The sequence below is a fragment of the Megalops cyprinoides genome, chromosome 15 (assembly GCF_013368585.1).
Source record: "Megalops cyprinoides isolate fMegCyp1 chromosome 15, fMegCyp1.pri, whole genome shotgun sequence".
Lineage (NCBI taxonomy): Eukaryota > Metazoa > Chordata > Actinopteri > Elopiformes > Megalopidae > Megalops > Megalops cyprinoides.
Window position 1 is genome coordinate 17549486 of NC_050597.1, and position 20936 is coordinate 17570421.

Consider the following 20936-nt stretch of genomic DNA (forward strand, 5'->3'; position numbering starts at 1 on the left):
CTCTCTGTCTCATCCACACTTCAAATGGGTGCCCTGACATGCTTTTGTGTTTTTGTTGTCTTTGAATTTTTTTTTTTCAAATGCGTGAATTCGGAGTTTGGGACGATCAAGAGAGAGGATCACCAGCGTCTTGTTTCAGCTAAATCATCTTTCAATAGGAACCTTTCAGCGGAGCGTGGTAAAACATGTGCCTTTTGTATGTGTGTTTATGGGAAGCCTCCAGCACTGGCATTCTGTTTTCCTCTTGGTACGAGTGGAGGTTTTTACGAAACGCTATCCCCAGCATAGCACGCTCTATGAGATGGATACGCCCTCAGAGCCCTGTCCCTGCCACCCTGAGAGTGGAGCACGATGTGAGCTTTGATGTGTGGAGCCTCGCTCCTGGAGCCCTGTCAGGCAGTTGGGAAGGAGGTATATGGATATAAACGAGGGTCACCTCCAGGGGGCGGCAGTGAGGGGGGGGGGCAGGATGGCGTTGCGCCATGGAAATGAGCGGAAGTGAAGCGGAACGTCCGCACCATCCATCAACCTGCATCGCATGAGCAGGGTGCTGCAGGGACTGCCGGTCGGACCCCGCTGAAGAAGGGCTTTCTCAGAACAGCCCCTGTCACCAAGGTTTAGGGCACTAAATAGATCTGTAATCAGTTAAGCAGACTGGGCAGCTAGAGCTCCCCCTGTCTCATCCTCTTCATTGCCTGAGCTCTCTCATTGCCAGGCCAGGTGCAGCCATGGTCTCTGGCTATGGAAAGAGACCCTATGTTCCTGCCCCTGTCCTGCCCAATTGAGCGCTTCTGTCCTGCATCTGGACAGTGTAAAATCCTTATGAGTGGATGTGAGGGGACCTTGCCGCTTTACGGCCCGGTCAGACAACGAGCCGGGCGAATAAAACAGTTTTACCGAATCCCGTTTGAAAGTGCTGAGAGATTGTTCTGAGTAATGTTCTCCTCATAATCGTTCCAGCGAGAGCTTTCCATTACAGGCCTCCTCATCATGTCAGAGACAGGAGGTGGCATTATTGGTCTCTGAGACGCAGCACAGCAATGTCCTGCTAAGGGTTCAAAGACTAAGATGCATTCACACCACAACTCTGACAGAAAAAATCAAACATACACAAACACATACATGCATACACATACTGTATGTCAGGGAATCTTATTGTACATAAAAAGCATACATATCACCGGGAGGTTTTGTAGATCAGAGTTATATAAATATGGTTAGCAGCCTGTTAGTACCAGGTGTTTGAGTCTGTCTGGCCTCCCTCTTTACAGGGTTTCTGTGAGGGCCACTTAAATCCATCCTGCACTCATGAAGATGTGAAAAGGCTGTGAAATGGTGAGAGAGGAATGAAAAGGCATTAATGAGACAGGCAGCAGCGAGCCAGGCCTAGCTCTAAGTGAACCTTACATGGGGAGAATGATTGTGATTTCACAGCTTAGTGGAATGAAGTATGTTTCTACAGAAAGCGCCAGGTCTCTGGCACCTATGAACTGGTTTAAGTGCACCTTTTCTGGACAAGACTTTGGAGTGGTGGGGGAAAGATAACTCATTCAGGGGCTTTTTTTTTTTACATGGGTCTTGGTTTGCTTATCTTCATCACCATCCTTATCATCATTGCCATCTTTCTTTCATTTACTTACACTGCTGCCTCCTCTCAGGTCCAGAAGGACCAAATCAAATTGAAGATCCATTTTGTGTGGAACCTCTTTTTGTTTACCATAAACTTTCCAGTATCGGTATTGGATATGAGTTCCAGTCCCAAAGGTAGTGTTTGGGAGAAACAGAAACCATAAAAGAAGAGCTGTTATTCACAGTTGTCTTTTTTATAAATAGCTTAACGGAACATTTGTTTAATTTTACAAGACATCAGAGCAGCATACAGTAATTTTTGTGTTTGTAGGGGTGTGAGTGAAATAATGCAGCACACAGCACAGAGTTTTCTCTAATTTGTTTCTGTAAACTGTTCTTGAATAGTTGCTGAGCTACGGGAACATAAATGCAGCGTGTTGCCTTATTTATAGACGGGTTCTCCTTCTGTCATGTGACCTGGTTCACTCACGAACCCATGCCCTCAATGGTTATCGATGCATGTCCTCTTAGTGGAGTCCTGCGTGCCCCGAAGGGGAAAATGACTTTGCAGACAATTTGTGGAAATTTGAAAAAACGCATAATCAGTTGTTGTTCCTTTGCCTGACTAGTTTGAGCACAAAGTCAGTGACCTGACATGTGAGACGGGGACAGAAAATAGGATGACCTATGCTGATAGGGACAGGCGTAAGGGATGTAGATTAAAATTTTGGGTGTAGATGTTAAGGGAGGTGGAGATTAAAAGTGGGGGTATGTGTGTGTGTAGGGAGAGGTGTAGATTAAAAGTGTGGGAGTTGATGTAGAATGGGGGGCTCAATGTGGGGTTAAAGATTAGGGGCTGTGGAATAGATGTAGACAAGGGGTGTAGATTGAGAGTGTACATGTGGGTACACTGTGCATTGTGTGTGTGTGTCGGGGGGGTGTAGTTAAGGAGCAGATTGAGAGAGTGGAGTAGTTGTGGTGAGGGTTGCAGATTGTGACGTAGTGTGGTTGTAGGAGGGGTAAATATGTACAGAGAGAGTATGGATGGGCAGAGTTGTAGATGGGGAGCTAGTGCAGGTGGTGGTGGTGGGGGGGGGGGGGGGGGGGGGGGGGGGCGTTGACTGGACTTGTTTACTCCATCATTAGCATGCCTGCAGCAGCTGTTCCATCTCTGATGTAACCCTTGTTTCTCCACAGGGCGCCCCCAAACCCATCGCCACAGAGCCGTGCTCGGGGAGCCGGGCCGCCGTGTTCACCGTCTTTATGTGTCTCCCCCGGGCATCATCTGGCGTGCCCCCCCCAGGCCAGTCTGGTAAGGACTCCCCACACACGCACACACGCACACACGCCCGACCCCGTCTGTGCCCCCCCCCCCCCCCCTTACCTCAGCTGTTTCCACTTCCTTTCGGGCCACTGTCTGAAAGCACCCCCGGGCTGGCACCTGCACTCCTCCAGCCTGTAATTGGTTGTTGTTCCCCAGGTGCCTTGTCCCTGCACCGCATCTCTCTCTCTTTCAGTGCACTCAGCATTGTCTTCAGCTGTGATTGGGGATAGCTTGATTGACAACAGTAATATCATTGCAAATTTCAGGGAAAAAAAAAAAAAAATTTTTTTTACAGATTCCCTCAGGACACCAAACAGTGTAATGATGCATTGTGTAGTGATTTACTATGAACCATTAATTGACCACCTGATCAAATTTAAAATCCAGCTGTTTTTTTTTGTCTTATATAAAGCTTCAATTTTCACTGTTTAATACACCACTAAGATAGACCAGCAATTGTAAGAGCTGCTGACTACTTCAATTTAGCTATTGTTGGCTGAGCAATATGAGACCTCCATTAATTCTGAGACTGACTCAATGGGTCCTTGGTCTCCCAACTGACTGCCTGTGAGACACAGGGGGACGCGGCATAAGTTCAGCTCTCTGTAATCGGCTGGTATTTGTTCACTTCGACTGTGAAATTAAACAGTCAATGTTTGTATTGCAGTCTGTCACAGAGGAATGGTGGGACTGTCCAGGATATGCCTTTGGCGTGGGTGTGTTGCATTTCTGTTTATAAATATGACCCCCCCCCATTTATTTTATTAACAAACGCAGTGTTCTCGTCATGTGTATGTGACAACAGAAGGTGCAGATAGTAAAGCTCCCCACATCCGCCGAGACCGGCACTATCTGAGGCCGTGCAGACGGGGGCGTCAGGGGATAGCGTCGATTTAAGTGTGTTCTGTTAGCATGGCCAGGGATGCCAGTCTGTTTCCACTCCCCCCATTTAACTATTGCTTCAAACCCCCACCCGCACCCAGACAAAACACAGTCTGTTATCAGACAGGGAATCTATTTCTTCCCTCCTGGCAGTTCAATTTGGAGAGTAAAATACCATCTGTATGTGGACATCTGCAATTGGATTGGCTCTTCAGCATCGGTTTATTAAAAAAAAAAAAAAGGCAAACACAAAATTTGTGGAATTATTCCTGTTTGCAATTGATTTTCTCTATCTGATTATTTTGTCATCACATGGGTGAGGTCATCACACTCCTCAAACAGTATTTGATATTTCAGCAGCTCTAAATACAGTGTGATATTATCTGGTGTGAGGACAGTAGAAGCCCTGTCATTGCATACAGTGATATTTGGGGCAGTTCCCCACATTTAACGCTATCAGCTTGCATCAGCCACTGCCTCAAGTTGCTACAGGGGATAGAGGGGAAAGAGAAAGGGAGAGAGACATTGAGCTCAGGAGGTTAGTGTAATAAATTGGCTGAAATACGAGCAGGTGTAAAAGTCTCTGCATCGCGGAGGCTGTGATAGAAAACTAATGAAGCACTTGGCGAGGTAGCAGGTTTTGGATGTCAGGAGAAGGCTGCTCTGTGGAAACAGAGGAGGCCGACGAAACGGGGGAGACAGAGGGCGGGCAAATCTCAGACCCAGGTACAGATATAGAATTAGCGCCCGCTTTTAGCAGTGACAGGTGGGAAGAGGGAAAGAGGAAGCAGGGGGACCTCGGGGACAGGGGACATCATCTCAAATAGGTGTAGAGACTTAGCGCAGACAGCCTCTCTGTCAGCTGAGCTGAGATGCCGGAGCCAAACAGAAAGAGAGAGAGGGGTGCATTCACAGAAAGAGGGACAGTGGGGAGATATTGGGCCACAACAGGGGTATTCTTTGTAAGAGAAAGAAAGTGAAAGGATTTGTTCTGGTTCCTTTCTTTTTATTCTTGTTTTTATAAATGTATATCTCGCTTTAGTGATATTTGATCACAGAGCTGTTGTTTATAAATGTTCATTATAATACATCACTTAACATTGCAATATATTGCCACACTGTATCTTTACGGTCATGCCAGTAAAGCAGATTGGAATTTGAATTTTAAATCTGTATGTGAAAGAGAGCAGAGATCACAGAGCTACACAGAGAGATGGGGGAGAGGTGCAGGTCAGATAAAGTGGGGTTCGCAGATGGAGGGGCGGTGCAGGGCTTGAGGTGAAGAGATGAATGGTCAGTGTAAACATGCGGCGGACAGGAGGCAGCCTGTCTGCGTGGCGTGGCGTGGCTCTCGGCCTCGTTCCGCCAACCGCAGGGAGACGAGCCGATTAAACTTCAACTAATGGAAGGGTGAATACATTAATCACGTCGCCGACACCCCCTTTTACAAACAGGTTTGAGGCGTCCACTATTGTTCCGATTATGGTCAAATAAAGACCGTAGCGTCTCCTCTGTGGCGTGTGCGGGGCACTCTCGCTCCTGGCAGCCGCCATCTGGGCAGTGTGAAACGACTGCCGCGTGGTACCGGCTCCGCTAATTGTTGTCTTTGTTCAGCGTGACGGCTGAATGTGAGCACTCTGCATGTTTACCTTGATAATTGCATATTGAAACAGCAGGCTGTCTGCAGCCTTATGTCTGTCTGCAGAGAACAGGAGGGAATGCTTGCATTCAGGCTCTGGCAAAAACAAGGAAACATTTTCGCTGCAGCACTCCATAAGAACAATAATTTGTAGTCATTTTGAGACTTGGACTTGAGTGCACGACGGCAAAATAGTAAATAGAACAGTAATTTCATGGCTACTTACCGGTAGATTCAAACATACTGCTCAGCCTGTCAGACCAAGAAGATCTTTTTATACTAGAATGTTCTGTGCTCAGAAAGATGCAGCTCAATAGAGTGCTTGTTCTTATGAAGATGGCAGGAAAGTGAAGATTACTTTACTTTAGTTTGTGTTTCTCAGCTGGCTTTCCTCTGGGCCATGCCAAACAGAAAGGGACAGAAAGGTCATATGAGATATCTGAGCACAGACACAGAGAAAGAGAGGAACTGCACTGTGAATTACAGACTTTTCTCTCTCCCGAGAGAGAGACTGAGTGGGACAGCAGTGTTTTACCATTGATCTGTGTGTGTCTGTATGAAGTCACCTCAGGCATTGACAGCAAACTCTCTCCCTCCTTCTCTCTCTCTCTCTTTCTCTCTCTCTCTCCATCTCTTTCTCCCTGTCTCTCTTTCCATCTCTCTCTCTGTGGACTCACTTGAAGAGGAATCTTTTATGAGCTGCTTATTTTTATTTTTCTTGGTCTCTTTCATTTCTTCTGGTGACTTTTCCTTTCTTTGACCTCTTCCCATGAAATGTGCGAGAGGCGTATATGAAGTGTCTTTTTGAAGTTCTAACAGCTGGTGTTCTGGATGCTGTCTTTTTAAAATGGTCCAAACGCATACAGCTTTCCCCCTTTCCCTCTTCGTGGTCTGTGTTGCTTGTTAACTCTGCAGTCTCCCCTCTACCTCCCAAAATTCAATTCAGTGAGTTTTATTTGCATGGCTAACATACCTTTGTTGCCAAAGCAGAATGAATATTCTAGAGTAGAATAAGTAAATACGTACATATAACCATACATACATGTATACATATATGGTAGAAAGTGAGAAAAAGTCTTAAAAAATGAGCAGAACAGCGATCAGTGATCTTCCCCTCTCTCACTCTCTGTCTTTACACACACGGTCCAGTAGATTGTCTGAGATGGTAACATATTGCGCTGCCAATAAAAAATATTCCCCTCTACTCTCCCAAAGGAATGCTAGCCTCTCTGTTCTCTGTTTCAGGACAGACCTTTTTTGGGGATGTAATACGTTCTTGTATCTCTGTACGTTTCACATTTGGTCAGGGTTTTTACCCTGGTCAGTATCACAGTGTATGCAGTTTTTTTTGGTCATGCTGTCTTGTTTTGCATTTTGTTTGTGTCCGCCAGTGAGTGATGTAATTTAGTTTGTGTTGTGTTATAATTCTGGTGACTGCTTCAGTTTCACTTTCAGTGTCTCTCAATATTCCACACACACACACACACACACACACACGTTCACTCACTCACACTCTCTGCAGGCCTCTCTCTGTCTCTCTCCCTCTCTGTCTTTCTGTCTTTACTAGCAGCTATAATGATGGAGTTTTCTAAATGTTGTGTAGGTTACTTTGGGCTTTTTAAAGCTGCGAGGGTGCTCTCAAGGACACTATTAGCATGCTATCTGGCATAAAGGTAATCTTGTGCTACTCATCCTGCCGAAGTGAGCACTTGGTTTGAAGCTTGGGTTTAACCATTAACATTGTTACAGTCACAGTCAGGCATTTGTGTATGCAGTTTTCTGGCTTTATGAATTAATAATACTGACTGAAGAAATTAATATTTGCTGTTCCAAGCTCTGTGTTGTTATAGCTGACTGCTCTCCTGGAGGACTGACAGGGGCTTGCATTTTTAAAAACCCACATGCTTTTTAGAGGTCCTAAAACAGAAGTGATTGAAAAAAGTGAAAATGTATGGATCCTTTCAGTCAGAGCTGAACCCTTTCCTCTAACACTGATACTGGACCCACCTGAGTGCGTCTCTTAAAAGCTCAGACTCACTCCTCAGAACAACAGTCTGCTCTTCACTGGGGAAATCAGGCAGCACAAAGAGTACGCCTGGCAAACTTCAAGCAGAATTTTAAAGAAAGGCTTTCTATCTCGGGGGTGGGGGAGATGGAGGGGGAGAGGAAAAGAACACATCCAGCAGTCAGGTGGGGGTCAGAGAAATCCTTGAGGATCTCCAGCCCTGTTTGATCTTATTTAACCAAACACCCCCCACCCCCCACACACCACAATCTTGTGATGTCATTTCCTCCCATTGCACCCAACAGCCAGTAAGCCCCGCCTCTGCCACAGCTTTATTAAGGGACCTCCCTCTGTCTTAAGGCCACTACAGACTGCGCCAATTACACACGACCAGACAGCAAGCCCAGAAAATCCTCCAAGTCTGCTATGCCAGATGCTCGCAAATGGATGTAGTCCACAGTCGTTTCCCCCGACACTACATGTAGAATATTGGTCAGCAAACAGCCTTTAATCACTGAGCGAATCAGGGAGCAGAAGGAGGCAACCTGAGGAGCATATACAAGGAAAAATGAGTTGAAGAAGAAATTGTATAGGTAGCTCTTTCACTATTTGCTGTCTAGCACTGAAGGGAAGCAAGCATGAAGTAGTTTAAAGATGGGTCTATGCAAATATGCAGGGCTTATAATGCCCAAATATAAACACCAACAGATTGAGAGGCTCATGTGAAAAACTGTAACCTTATTTTATAAATTAAACTTTCATGGATTAAAGTTTTCTGTAACTGTGACAGATTTCTGCCGTGGGGATTTTGGAAACAGTCGAAAGGTCATTGTTGGGATTGATGTACATCTGCAGTACATCAAAAAAAAAAAATACTGGCTGGGTGGGTGTCAGCTGGTTGGGCAGGATCTCCAGCTGGTGTTGCAAATGACTGTCATCACACAAAGCATAATTCTCCTCCTAAACAATCTTTACCGTCCCTGTCAATTTGGGCCTTTCAGAGTAACCATGTTTTGTTAATATGAAGGTGTGAATTCTATGTGATAGGTAACCTGTGTATCTGTCCTGGTAAAAATACATTTCTGTGGGTGGTTGCACATTGCAAACAGAGAAAGCATGGGTTGCAAGTACAGTTTCCCAATAGTAGACAAAATGCTACCAACAAAATCAACAAAGACTGAGGAATCTGACATACCTATTTCAATTGCTGATCTTGAAGCAAACTGCCCATATACATAGCAAATACATTTGACAATTTTATATGGCAGATAAATATTTGGGTGTCGTTCTCCTCTCAGCCTTTAGGACAATGATTCTTCTTTCTAACCCCCCCTACACACACACACACACACACACACACACACACACACAAACATACATTTTAGCTTTGCCTTTGTAAACATTGCTTTGAGTTATAGAGAAGGTGTAAGCGTAAGCCTAAATTATTTTTTTCTGTGGGTGTACACAATTAGCACATTCAGTAACAGTAATGATACCTGCCTGTCATGTTAATAATCTCACCTCTTTTGTGTTTGAACAGTAGTTCACACACTAGCTAACCTTTGATATCTATCTGCTTTTTTCTATTCTTTACCTTTTTCATGTAACATCTACTGTAGACTGTACTTGGTGTTGAGTATCAACTAGTTAACTGGGAGCTGACCATCCTTGAGCCAACAAAACAGTTATGTAATAAAAGTAGTTAACATGCTGTGGTGTGGTCAACACGGTTGAATTCTCAGAGTAAGTTTCTTCAAAGTAACTTTAATTCCTGTAAATTATGAGTGAAATTTTACTATGCAAATCCTGTGTCTATGTGCACATGTTTATGTGTTCAGTGCATGTAGAGTTCACACCTTATTGATGTCTTTCTGCTTTTGAAATATTTATGTTTTTGAAAACTGCACAGATATTATTAATCACAAAATCACTCTTTGACACTGTAAATGTATTTAATTTCAACAGTCCTTTTAAATTGAAACTTCATTTAGAAGGCTTACAGTTGACACATAAAAAAACAGTACAATTGCTATGGAATCATATAGTCTTGCCCCCTTGCATCCCCAGTAACCTCATTCCTGGCATAATAATATACATAATCTATAGCTATACAGTGTATATGTTTAGAATTATTAGGAATTGAGTCACTTCTCTGACTATTTTTTGTGTGCACATCATTTCTCCTCTTGGCAATACCTTCCTCACCAATTTCCACCAAGACGTGTAGGCTTAATCACCTACCTGGTTGAGTATCTTCTATAATGTATGTATCGGAGCACTTGCATGCAGACCTCTATTTCAAACAATTATTCAATAAGAAATGAGGTGAGCAGTGCTGCTACATAAAGGAGAACCTAAATGAGAGTAGGCCTAATTTTAGATGCTAGTGTAGGCTTCTGCGTGTGTCTGTCACTAGACCTGAGTCTCAGTGCTCCAGATCCGCCCTCTGCCGTCTATGTTTAGCAGAATAGGATCAATCAGGAAGTTGGACATTCTCTGCTTTGTCTTCGTCTCTGACTGCTGATAACCCCAGTGCAGGAATCGCATTACCGCTAACTGTGGATCACCTTTCTCTCCCATAGATTTCCCCCATTAGGCTGCGCTCTCTCTCTCTGTCTCTCTCTCTCTCTTTGTTTTTTAGTCTCTCTCTATCCTTCTGCCTATTTGTATTTTTATGTCTCTCTCTTTCTCTTCTGTCTGTATCTCACTCCCTTTTTCTTGCTGATCTGTAAATATCAGGGTATAGAGTCATACCAGCAGGCATGTGTGTGTACATGAGTGTGTGTATGTGCGTGTGTGATACATCTGCAGACAGATATCAGGTGAGTGATTACTGAATATTGTGTCTAATATCCATAGTCCATAGAGCCCAATCCAGCTTTCACCAGATTTACACATCTTTCTTTTTACATGGTCTTCACTGTTTTCCATTGCACTTACAGATGTACAAACTTTACGTCCCCATTATCTGAGCTTCAGACTGAAAATGTCTCATATAGACCAAACTGCTTCCAAAAGGTGGGAGAAAGAACATGTATGGTCCTAGGGATGTTTGTTGTGTTCCGTTAACAGCACTATGGTACATCCTGGGTGACGGTTGCTGAATCAGTGTGGACATTTCTTATATAACCGCAAATTGCTAGCTTTCATGCATGTAAAGGGAAAAGTGCATGTCTCTTTGCAGTTCATGAAATGTCCTTAAGAATGTGAATTCGTTATGACTTTTACTCTGCACATTTTGTGTAGCTGGGTTATTTAAAGTGCATTTAGACTTTAACAGTGGTGGCAGAAAATTTACCTCACAGTGTACACTGTAGCCTAGTGTGTAGTTACAGGGGAAAGGTACACACCTGTGTGCACCCCCCTGCAGTGATGTGGATGAAGAGGAGAGGGAGGCAGGAGGCAGATGTTCCAGATGTATTTGCATTGTGTTGTATAGGTACATATCTCAGGTACAGACAAGCCCCTTTAAGCCTCACTACCACTGTATTAAAGTAACTCTGTTTGGTATATACAGTTGCGTCCATACATTCGCTCTGTTTCTGTATTTGTCTGACCATCTTACCACTCCTGTGCTTAGGTTGTTCCAACACATCAGGTGGTTCATCACTGGAGACATCCCTGGCTCTTATTAAGCGCATGACATTGTGATAGTGGAGATTGCTAATGTGTATGGAAGAGATTTACACAAATACATCAATGCACACATGTGCATACATACATTAAATTTTTGATGAATACATATATTCCCTTATTTTATCTTTAAGTAGACTGGGAGACACAGTCTGAGAAAAGCAAGAGAAAGACGGGGTGGCTAAACCAACACACACGTCCAGCACTTGCAAGCTTTCAACATGTGTGCGAGTGGTAGGGTTGTGCATTTGTGTTGCGGAGTTGTGTGTGAGAGGGAGACAGATGAGTCTGACCTTTCTGCTGAGGTGCCTTTATAGTGCTACTGTCTCTCTCTCCCCTTTATAATGATTCAGAGCCAGACAGGAACGTCAACGCAGGCATACACAGAGTAATGGTGGAAAAGGCTCTGAAGAGTGGTGCTGTTTTTAAATGGAACAAAACCAGAGCTGCTGGCTTTTCAGGCTGTCTGTCACAGTTCCTCTTATCACAGCGCAAGGGCTTAATGTTTTACACTGTTTACACAGAAACTTTGGCATGAAAAATATCCCTGAAGGTTAGTGGAACCATTGTGTAAATGCTGATTGACTGTTAGCTATTACACTACCTGATGAAGATTATACCAGTGGCCTTCATGGGTCCTGTCCTGTGTAATATAGGCTTGGCATAGTGTAGACTTTAAATGGTGGATTTAAAAGGTTTGTGTGGTATATGTTCTGCGTGGTGTAGACTCTGAGTGGAATAGGCTGTGTGTGGTGAAAGCTGTATGAGACAGAATTTGAAAGGTGAAATATGTGTAGTGTAGGCTGTGTGTTTTAGATTCAAGGTGGTGTAGACTCTGTGATTGTCTTTGCATTTCAGATCTCACAAAATCTGCGTGGGTTTTAGCAACCTCAGAATGCCTGGCTGTCTCTCAGCAATGTGCTCGTACCCCTGACTGTTCTGGTCCCAATGTGCTTAAATGTGCCTCCTGTAGTGATCACGACAGTGGAGTTGCTGGAAAACTGAAGACCCAACTCTTCAGGCTACATCTTAGCTCCCCTACCCAATCAGAACTTAAAGCTTTCCTTTTTTTGCATAATGTGATAATGCAAAAAATTTATTTTAGCAGTTTATTTACAATGCTACTAGTTATTGCAGTATTATGTGATAAGCTCACACATGTTCAGTGCACATGGTCAAAATGTTCTAACAGGATAACCTACAAACAGCTCAATGCAACAAATGTAATGATATGCTATTCACATTGGTAGATGTGGCCCTGTGGAATAGACATTCTGAGGTTCAGACTTTGTATCTTGTGTTATAGTCTTTGTGACGTATAGATCAATGTTTTCACTCATGCTTGCTGTAGTCTTAAATTATCTGTCTACCAAAACATGCAATTCAAAAAGCAGAGAAAAATAACTCACCCCTTACTGTGGTCTCTTTTTATCAGTTGTTCTGTAACTAACTCTCTTTCTCTCTCTCGCTCTCTCTCTCTCTCTCCTCCCTTCTCTCTGACTTCTGTGGCACGGTCATCCTGATTTTCACTCTTTTTCCTGTTTTCTGTTTATGTGTCTCTCTCCCTGGTTCTCTCTATTCATGATTCTGTATCTAGTGCTACCTAGTTTTTGCTTCTATGACTTTGGTTCTGTGTTTCTGTCTCTCTGGTTTTCTGTCTCTCTCTATTCCTGCCTCTTTGGTTCTGTGTTCCTGGTGCTGTGGCTGCATCTCTGTAGTACCAAATGACTGATGTTTTTTCAGTGGCTCCAATGATCTCTTGTGCAAAATGGTTTGCAGTTCACTCTAAACGTTTAATTTATATGTAGCAATTGATTTTTCTAGGCTTGCTTTAAACCATCTGTTGTATATGGATAAAATTAGTTTCTTTTAAATAAGCACAATGGAAATAATTTCTCTAGCAGTATATATTGGATAAAAATGATTGGAGAGCATGGCATGGAATGTGTGGAGAGCATGGTATCCTCAAAAATTACTGCAGAATAGAATCTAGTCTTTTGTGACTTTGTGGATGATAGTTATGGTAGGGCTGCCACTCAATAACCCATTGGAACTAGGGCCAATGCACAACATCACATAACCTGGTGTAGTGAGCTCAAACCTGGACTTTTTAGCTGTGGAAGAATGTAATATGATCTGATGAGTTGTATTTTCTCTTTTACCTACACCTTGATGGGTTTATTTTTGGGGAAACCGAAAGGAAGCCTTCAACCCACATTGCCTGTTCCCAGCTGTTAAACGTGGAGGTAGATCTGTTATCCTTTGAGAAGCCATCTCAAGGGGGTCATCGGGTCTGATGATTACTCCGCATGGTGGAATTATGGCTCTGTAGTACGAAGCCATTTTGGGCAGACATTGTTCCCACAAGATGTTTAAATAGCAGTCCTGTTTTGCCTCCTGTGTGTTTTCTGTCTTGACACCCAGTCAGGCTCAGTACGCTTGACTCCCCGGCTGTTTGGCCCTTAAAACAGTTTCCTGCCTGACTGCAAACTGAAAAGACCAGTGGAAAACATATTTTAAACTTGCATTATGTTTTATTTCATTAGGGTCTGCTGTGATCAGAGAAAGAACACTACACCATAAACACGCTGAAGCTAAGATTCTCCTTGATTCTCCTTCTCACCTGGGAGTTTGAAAAATTAAGACCCCACAAAAAGATAATGGGAAAATATCCAATGGTCAGCAAAAAACTGGAACATAAACCGGAGCTGGGCCTGCTGTTATAATCACCAGTGAAAATAATACCCAAGGTGTAACTGTACGCCACCCTCATGGAGATGAATGGTAAAATTGGTTGTTGCTTTTGTTGGCAGTATCTTGTTATTCTTCCTTTCTTAGGGCTCAAATGAAAGACAGCAGCAGGCAGATAGTTTTGATTCATTTTCTGTACCGTCTGATGTGCGTCCTCTCTGTTGAGGCACATTCACCGCACAGTGTGACACATTCACAGTACACTCTGACCCATTTACTCTGCGTTTGAAAGTGCTTCCTGTGTACCTGTTTACTCTATTTATTCTTAAGCCTTCTCTGTGCATCCTGACCTGTTCACTCTATATTCCTAAGCATTCGCTGTGGGTTCTGACATTTTCACTGAACATTCCTAAGCGTTCCCTGTGTGTTCTGACATGCCCACTCAATATCCCGTTATGTTTTAATGCGTTCACCCTGTGTTGTGACATGTTTAGTGTACATTGTGAACTGTCCACTTTGCACTGTGACACATTGACTCTATATTCAGGCTGTTCAGCTTGCCTGATTGAATTTCTTACTGTTAATTCTGAAGCTCAGTTCAACTCCTGTATCTTTTTAAAGCTTCTGACCAGAAAGATGATTTCAAAATAATGTTTTTCTGTAAGTCAGAACAACTTCAAAGCCCTTCTTAGTTGCAGATTAGACATCAAAACCCAGCTGTGTGTCGGTCGACAGAGTCTCATTTTGTATTCCTGCGAAAGCAAATCACAGCACTGTGCTAATGCCTGCTTTTCCCCCTTTCTGCAGTAATAAAAAGCAATGGCTGTTGATCAGTGATGTTCAGTAACTGACAATTATCTTGTGTGTACAGTTTTGTATGCATGGCATTTAGAAATATTCTAAAGGTGTTACCCCTTAGACATTTTAAACAGCTCTTTATGATAAAAAATGATTCATTATTTGTCTCTCCAGGATGCTTGTGACAGGAGGTTAGGTGTTCAGCTGTTCACTAATAACCCTAAAGCCTAATGATGGAGGATAATTTCTGTTGCTGTAAGAGAGAGAAATGGATGGATGTGTCTGACATGTGCTCCCTCTGTTTGCCACTACTGCTGAATTCAGCGGAACCAAATGTTCTGGCACTAGGAATTAGATAATAAGATCAGACAGTATTTTTGTATTATTATCATGTTAAATACTCAGGAAATCATGAGACCATTTCCAGGTATGTTTTATTTTGCTGTTAATAAATAATGTTGAATTGAGTTCTGTGCTTGATGTTATGGACTATGAATACTGCATGTGGGTGTTTGTATGTTAGGAGTGAATTAAACTTCATTTGATTCAGCGTGAGCAATGTTGCTGGATGAGGCCCTGGAAAGCTGGGTCAAGCCTTTATCGTGTTGTCGGAATGTTGCAGCCTCGTTATTGATACGTTACAGGTTACCTGGGTGGACTCACCTCCAAGTCACTGGGGCAAAGCAGATTCTGCAAATTCGTCAAACAGCCATTACTTTAATTAGCTGTGCTGTTTTTTCCAGTGCAGCACAGTTAATCATCTCGCCAGCTCACCTGACAGAAAATCTCATTAAAAATGAGTTTAATGTTCTGTTAACGAAGACAGCTTTACTTCAGAACTCTCCTGAGCGCTCATTTGATTGTTTAACCTCTTCATTATTTGTAGCTCAGCTGGTCAAATGCATTCATCCAGAAGACTGATTTTGTTTACAGATGTTTTAGGTTTTCTTGACTGAGCTTGTTTTATGGTATAATATGGAAAAAAAAAACATGATCTGACACATTGTTTATGTCCCATTGTGTCAAAATATTGTGTGGTAAATGCAGAAAGTGGAAAACCTCTCATTGAAGTTCATGCTTTTCCTTAATGCAAAACGTCTTTCACTGGAGCATTTTACATTATCCCAACTTGGTAAATTAAATTCCTCTAGATGGGCAGTCTGGAGTAATGAATTGTTCCTTCAGTTAATTGTATTGCCTTGGTAACGAGGAGCAGCACTGGGCCAGAAGAACACAGGAAGTGCATTTCGGTTGATTTGTGTGACAGCTAGAGAAATGATCCATGGGAGTGACCCGGTTTTAACAGAACTCTGACAGCACGCTGGCACACCTCAATACCCATGGAGCCTTGCAGCCTGTTCGGTGCCAAACGGTGTTCATCACGGCAACAGCTACCAGGTTGGGAAGAAATTATCTGAGATAAATATCTGAGGTAAATGTTTGGGAGTGTGGAACTCGCTAAGCTGAGAGAAATGTGGCACACCTTCAAGGCCCTGGTGATGTATGTGGGGATAACATTAAGAATAACATTTAACATTAAGAACAGGTGCCTTTGCAGATTGGCAGATGATCAGGCAGGCCATCGGGTCATTATTCCTATCTGGCTACCTGTGTGTTTCTGAGAATATAGTTCTCACAGGCTCTTGCACCAGAGAGGAGGGCAGGGGGCTCAATGTTTGGAGAGGAAGAGGAACAATCACTCTGGCTTTTAGCTCTGTTCCAGTCTCACAGTCCCCATAGGAAACACATCCGTAATCAGCCTTTAATTCTCTGTGAAACAGTGTGACACTTTGGGCCCACATTATGCAAAAGACAAGGAGCTTTTCAGTCATTGGACGTGTATGCGAAAAATGGATTTTGTCAGTACCCTAAAGTACAGGATTAGGCTTGGTAGCACTGAGAGTGGGAAGTCTGCAATTGCACTTGTATATTTGTTTGCTCTTGATTAAATGAAAGCAAGGTCTTTGTCCTTAAAATCCTTTTTGTAGTTAAAATCCTGAACTGAAAACATGTGCTTTGGTCTCAGCTGGTTGACAGGAGAGCAAAAACACCCGCGAGTGCAGTGATGCATGCACTTTCTAAGGCACGCACACACACACACACACACACACACACAGTCTCCTGTAAACTGCATTGTCTCAGAAGGAACATTGATTGAAGTGTGCATTTGCTGCAGATAGAAGGAGGAGGGCACAGCCTTGGGGGGGGCACACACAAAACAGGAGTGGGTAGGGTTGTCAGCACTGTGCTTTTGGCCTCTGAGTCTCTTTGTCTTTGAAGTTCACCACACCTCTGCTTTTTTTGTTTGTATGTTCTCTGCAGGTATGGCCATTGGCAGTGCCCTCATCGATACCTCACCACAGAAAGCTCTCGACTTCAAAGACAGGAGCCTGGGTCTGAAGAGCCGCAAACAGCACCCCGTGCCACATCAGGGGACGTGCGTTTGAGCCGCGGGACCATCGCGCACTCTGCGATTGACTTTCTCCTCACGTGGCCTTGCGCGGGGCAGCAGGATCGCGCTTGCAACCTTGTTTTTAAACCAGGCCTGGGAACCAGACTCTGTTAGCTAACCACGTACCCACAATTCCCGACAGTCTGTTTTGCATCCCCTCCACCTCCTGCTCCACGCTCTGATCCTGCAGGGCCAGCCAGCAGGAGCGTGACAGGCTTCCGCGAGCTCACACTGTCAAAACGAGGGCAGCCATATGCAGCACCCGCAGGGGTGTCTCACGGAGCGACCAGCTGGGGGTGCTGTTAGGAGGACGACTGGACATGAGAGACATTGATGTCTCTGTAAAGGGAGAGGGCACACAGGTGCATGTTGTCTGTGCCTATGGTTAAACACAAATGCAGTCACAGGAGCTTGGCACATGTTGCTGAGAGCTTCTTTAGACATGAAATGCTGTGGCTCTGAATCACACACAGGAGCTCTTGGCATGTACCCATTCTGCTGCTGCTCTACAGAAAGAGCCGCGCTTACTCTGTGGGCTGGGGAGGTGGTCCGAGCAGCATCTACCCTCACATAAATGTGGAAGGGTCTGTCGTTCTCCCACCAGTGCAATGGTTTTCACGTCATTACATTGAGTTTAGGAAATGTGGTGATGGAATCAGCAGAGGTTTTACTGGTTTGGCAGAATACATAGCTGTCTGGTTGCCATGGGCACGGGCCCCTGGTCTTGGTCTCTGTGTGTTTGCCATCTCACAGTGACCAGCTTAGTAGATGAAAGGCCACGCGATGCCACTTTCAGCCTCCACAGGGGACATCTTTAACCACTTCATGCAATTTCAGCAAATGTGAAGGGTAATGAGAAAACAATGTCTGTACTTTTGTGATGATTTGTCTTTTTAATAATGAAGGATGGAAATGCTATTCGTTTTGTTATTCCAGTGCAGTTCTCTGCCCTCTGCTGTCGTAATAATCCTATAATCCTGAGAAGTCAGTTGTTGGTCACTCTTTTTCACAGAGTTGTAATATAAAAAAGTTATTATTCACATGTACATATCAGGATTTTCAGTATACTTTAAATACTATTTTTCTTCTTACTTTTTCTTGTAAAAATCTGGGTTCTGTTGGTCATACAGTGTACTTTTATCAAAATGTTTTGTGATGTGTCTTTGTTTTGGTTGTAATTATTGTCTTTGTAAGTGTAAAATATCAAATGTTCATCTTGAACATCCGTGTGTTGTTTCCAGTTGGTTCATGAAACGAGTTGACAATCATCTACAGCCCTTCTCACAGCAGAACAGCACACATAGCTGTGTGTGTGTGTGTGTGTGTGTATGTGCGTGTGTGTGTGTGTATGTGAGAGAGAGAGAGAGAGAGAGAGAGAGAGAGAGAGAGAGAGAGACCCTCATAATGCGTTTGATGTGTTCCGTTTACAGAGCATTACAGCATTCAGGTTCTGATCCCCCTGATAAAAGATAAGGAGCATCTGTACTGTGGTCAGTTTTGAAAACATACTTTCACAAAAAATGTATATGTTTACAAATTAGATTATGGTTGCATTATTTTGCTTTCTTCTACTGTTTGTAACACTATTATAAATTTGGTCACACAAATGTGGTCAAAGTTTAATTCAGTGTAAACTCATACCATGAATGATTTTTCATTCTAAGGCAAGAAGCTTGGCTTTCCTGTTTGCAGCTGATAAAACAGCGTGGCTGCCTTGTTTTTAGAGCCTTTATCATTCCATCACGGTGACTGTAAGACTGACATGGTGAGGTGGTCATGTTGCATAGCAAGTTTGCCAAATTCTGTGTGCTATAACCGATCTGAGATTGTGGACTGCGGAGCCCTCAGTTTCCAACACACCTCCCCATCATCAGTGTATTATTCAGTCTCTTCAGGTAGGACACAAACACAGAGCTGTCACAGCTATGAAACAGACTCGCCAACTGATGAATATCAACATCCCCCCAGTCAGCTGAATGAATAACTCATACATGCCATTGGCCCGAAGGCTGTGGAGCAGCCTGTCTGAGACAGGCAGAAAGGCAGAGACAGTGATTTTTCAGAGGTATAGACAAACACTGTCAGTTTATTCTCCCTCTCGTTTGCCATTTCTTTCCATCTTCTCTACCTGTGCTCTTCCTGTCTCTCAATCTTGTCTTCGTCTCAGTCTCCTCTTCCAGGCGCTTGGCCTTGCTATTTCCAAGGATCCTCTTCCTGTGTCCCAGTCTCCTCTTCCTTTCTTTCAATCACTTATTCTTCTTCAGTGTCCTTGTTGTTACCTCTTTGCATGTCTTCTTGTCCACTTCACTCGCAAGAATTTCACTTCAGGTCTTAGTGTGTGACTTCAGGGTGTGGATGTGTCCTTATAAACTGACTTTCTATCTCTCAGTCACTTCTTAGTCTTTCTCAGTCTCATCTTTGCTGCCACTTTGCTTGTCCTCTTGTGCTCTTCACTCCCAGCGATTTCAGTTCAGAATTTAGCGTGTGACTTCAGGGTGTGGATGTGTCATTGTAAACAGCCGTCCACTACACTGACGCAGAAAATAGTTTAATAAACCAGCCGTTCTTAATTCTATTCAACACCACGTGTCATGTGTCCTTAGCTCACCTGTTTATGTCCCTTATACTGATGCCATCTTCCTGGGTCACCTATTTGTTTCACCTGTACTGAATGTATCCACCCTTATCATAAGTACAAAAGTATTTTTATATCTGTTGCACTGAGCAAAGGAATGATTTGTTACTGGTAAAGTTTTACTCTGACCCTGTATTTGGGGAAGTGAGGGTTTGGTTGATTTTACAACTGCTTTGTTTTAGTTTTTTTCTGTTCTCTTTGTTTTATCCATTGTTTTGAAATGTGATGTAAAATGACTACACTTGTATATGTAAACACAAATGAATAAGAGTTCTGACATGTTTTTGTATCAGGTGAATTCTACAAGTGAAATATTTTACACAAATTTGTATCAGCAAGGGACAGTTCACATGATTTCTTTGTTCATACAGACATATGTTCATATATAAATAAAAAAAAGCTTTGAAGCTTCTACCTGTTGTAATAAAGAAAAAAAGTCTGTGTATGAAAATATATTGCTTGGTGTGTGAACTAGTTTGTAGAATGCATGTTGTCTGTCCTGTCTTCCTTTCAGAACCAGGTGGCCCATACTGAACAGACTGAGTCATGCAGAACCACCTGATTGAGCACCCACAGGAAGAACAGGTCTAACTGTACCATACTCTCTGCGGTATGAATTTGGACAATTTGAATATGTTTTCACATACATGGTGTTTGCAGCACATATGGTTTGGTGTGTGTGTGTGTGTGTGTGTGTGTGTGTGTGTGTGTGTATGTGTATGTGTGTGTGTGTGTGTTTGTTTGGGGGGGGGGGGGGTTTACAGAGCTTTATGTCCCTCCTGGTGTTGTGTGTCACAGTTTTATAGCTGTACTTGTCTTGAAGAAGTGATGCACATATTCAGACTGCGTGTGCAAAAATAACTTAAATAATGGATCAACATATAAATATAAGATGACTGAGGTTTGGAGCATGCAGGAAGGGTGGGCTCCCCATTGACCCCATTGGCCCCACATACCTCTGTGTGGGTGGCCATTGCAGGAATCCAGCACAAGCAATTGACTGCTTATGCAAAGAGAGTATTGTGGCCATAGTTCAACATTAATTGAAACCCATGTATATCAAACATTATGTGAAGGATGGTGGGACTCAGATGTGTAACTGAGATCTCAGTGCAACTGAATGTTTTAGAATCTAATGAATATAACCTATTGTGGTGAAAGTGATTTGTGAATTATGTTGCTCACCACATTTTAAATGGGCTGATTTTCTCTTCCTTCAAATCGGAGGGAAAAGATAGACTAATGAGCAAGGGCAATCATCTGTCCAGAGCACAGCTAAACTGCAGGTGTTTGAAGGACTTCTTCTCT

General features: G+C 43.2%; 1 protein-coding gene across 1 annotated transcript in view; it reads left to right on the forward strand.

The window, feature by feature from the left end:
• The window catches only part of LOC118789878 (attractin-like protein 1), a 177415-nt gene extending 159403 nt beyond the window's left edge, over positions 1-18012 (forward strand). Inside the window, exons 29-30 of the mRNA XM_036546598.1 lie at positions 2767-2881; positions 16864-18012. Coding sequence (XP_036402491.1) covers positions 2767-2881; positions 16864-16988 — 240 coding nt within the window. The 3' untranslated portion in view covers positions 16989-18012. The remainder of the gene's footprint in view (positions 1-2766; positions 2882-16863) is intronic.
• Positions 18013-20936: the final 2924 nt, after the last annotated feature.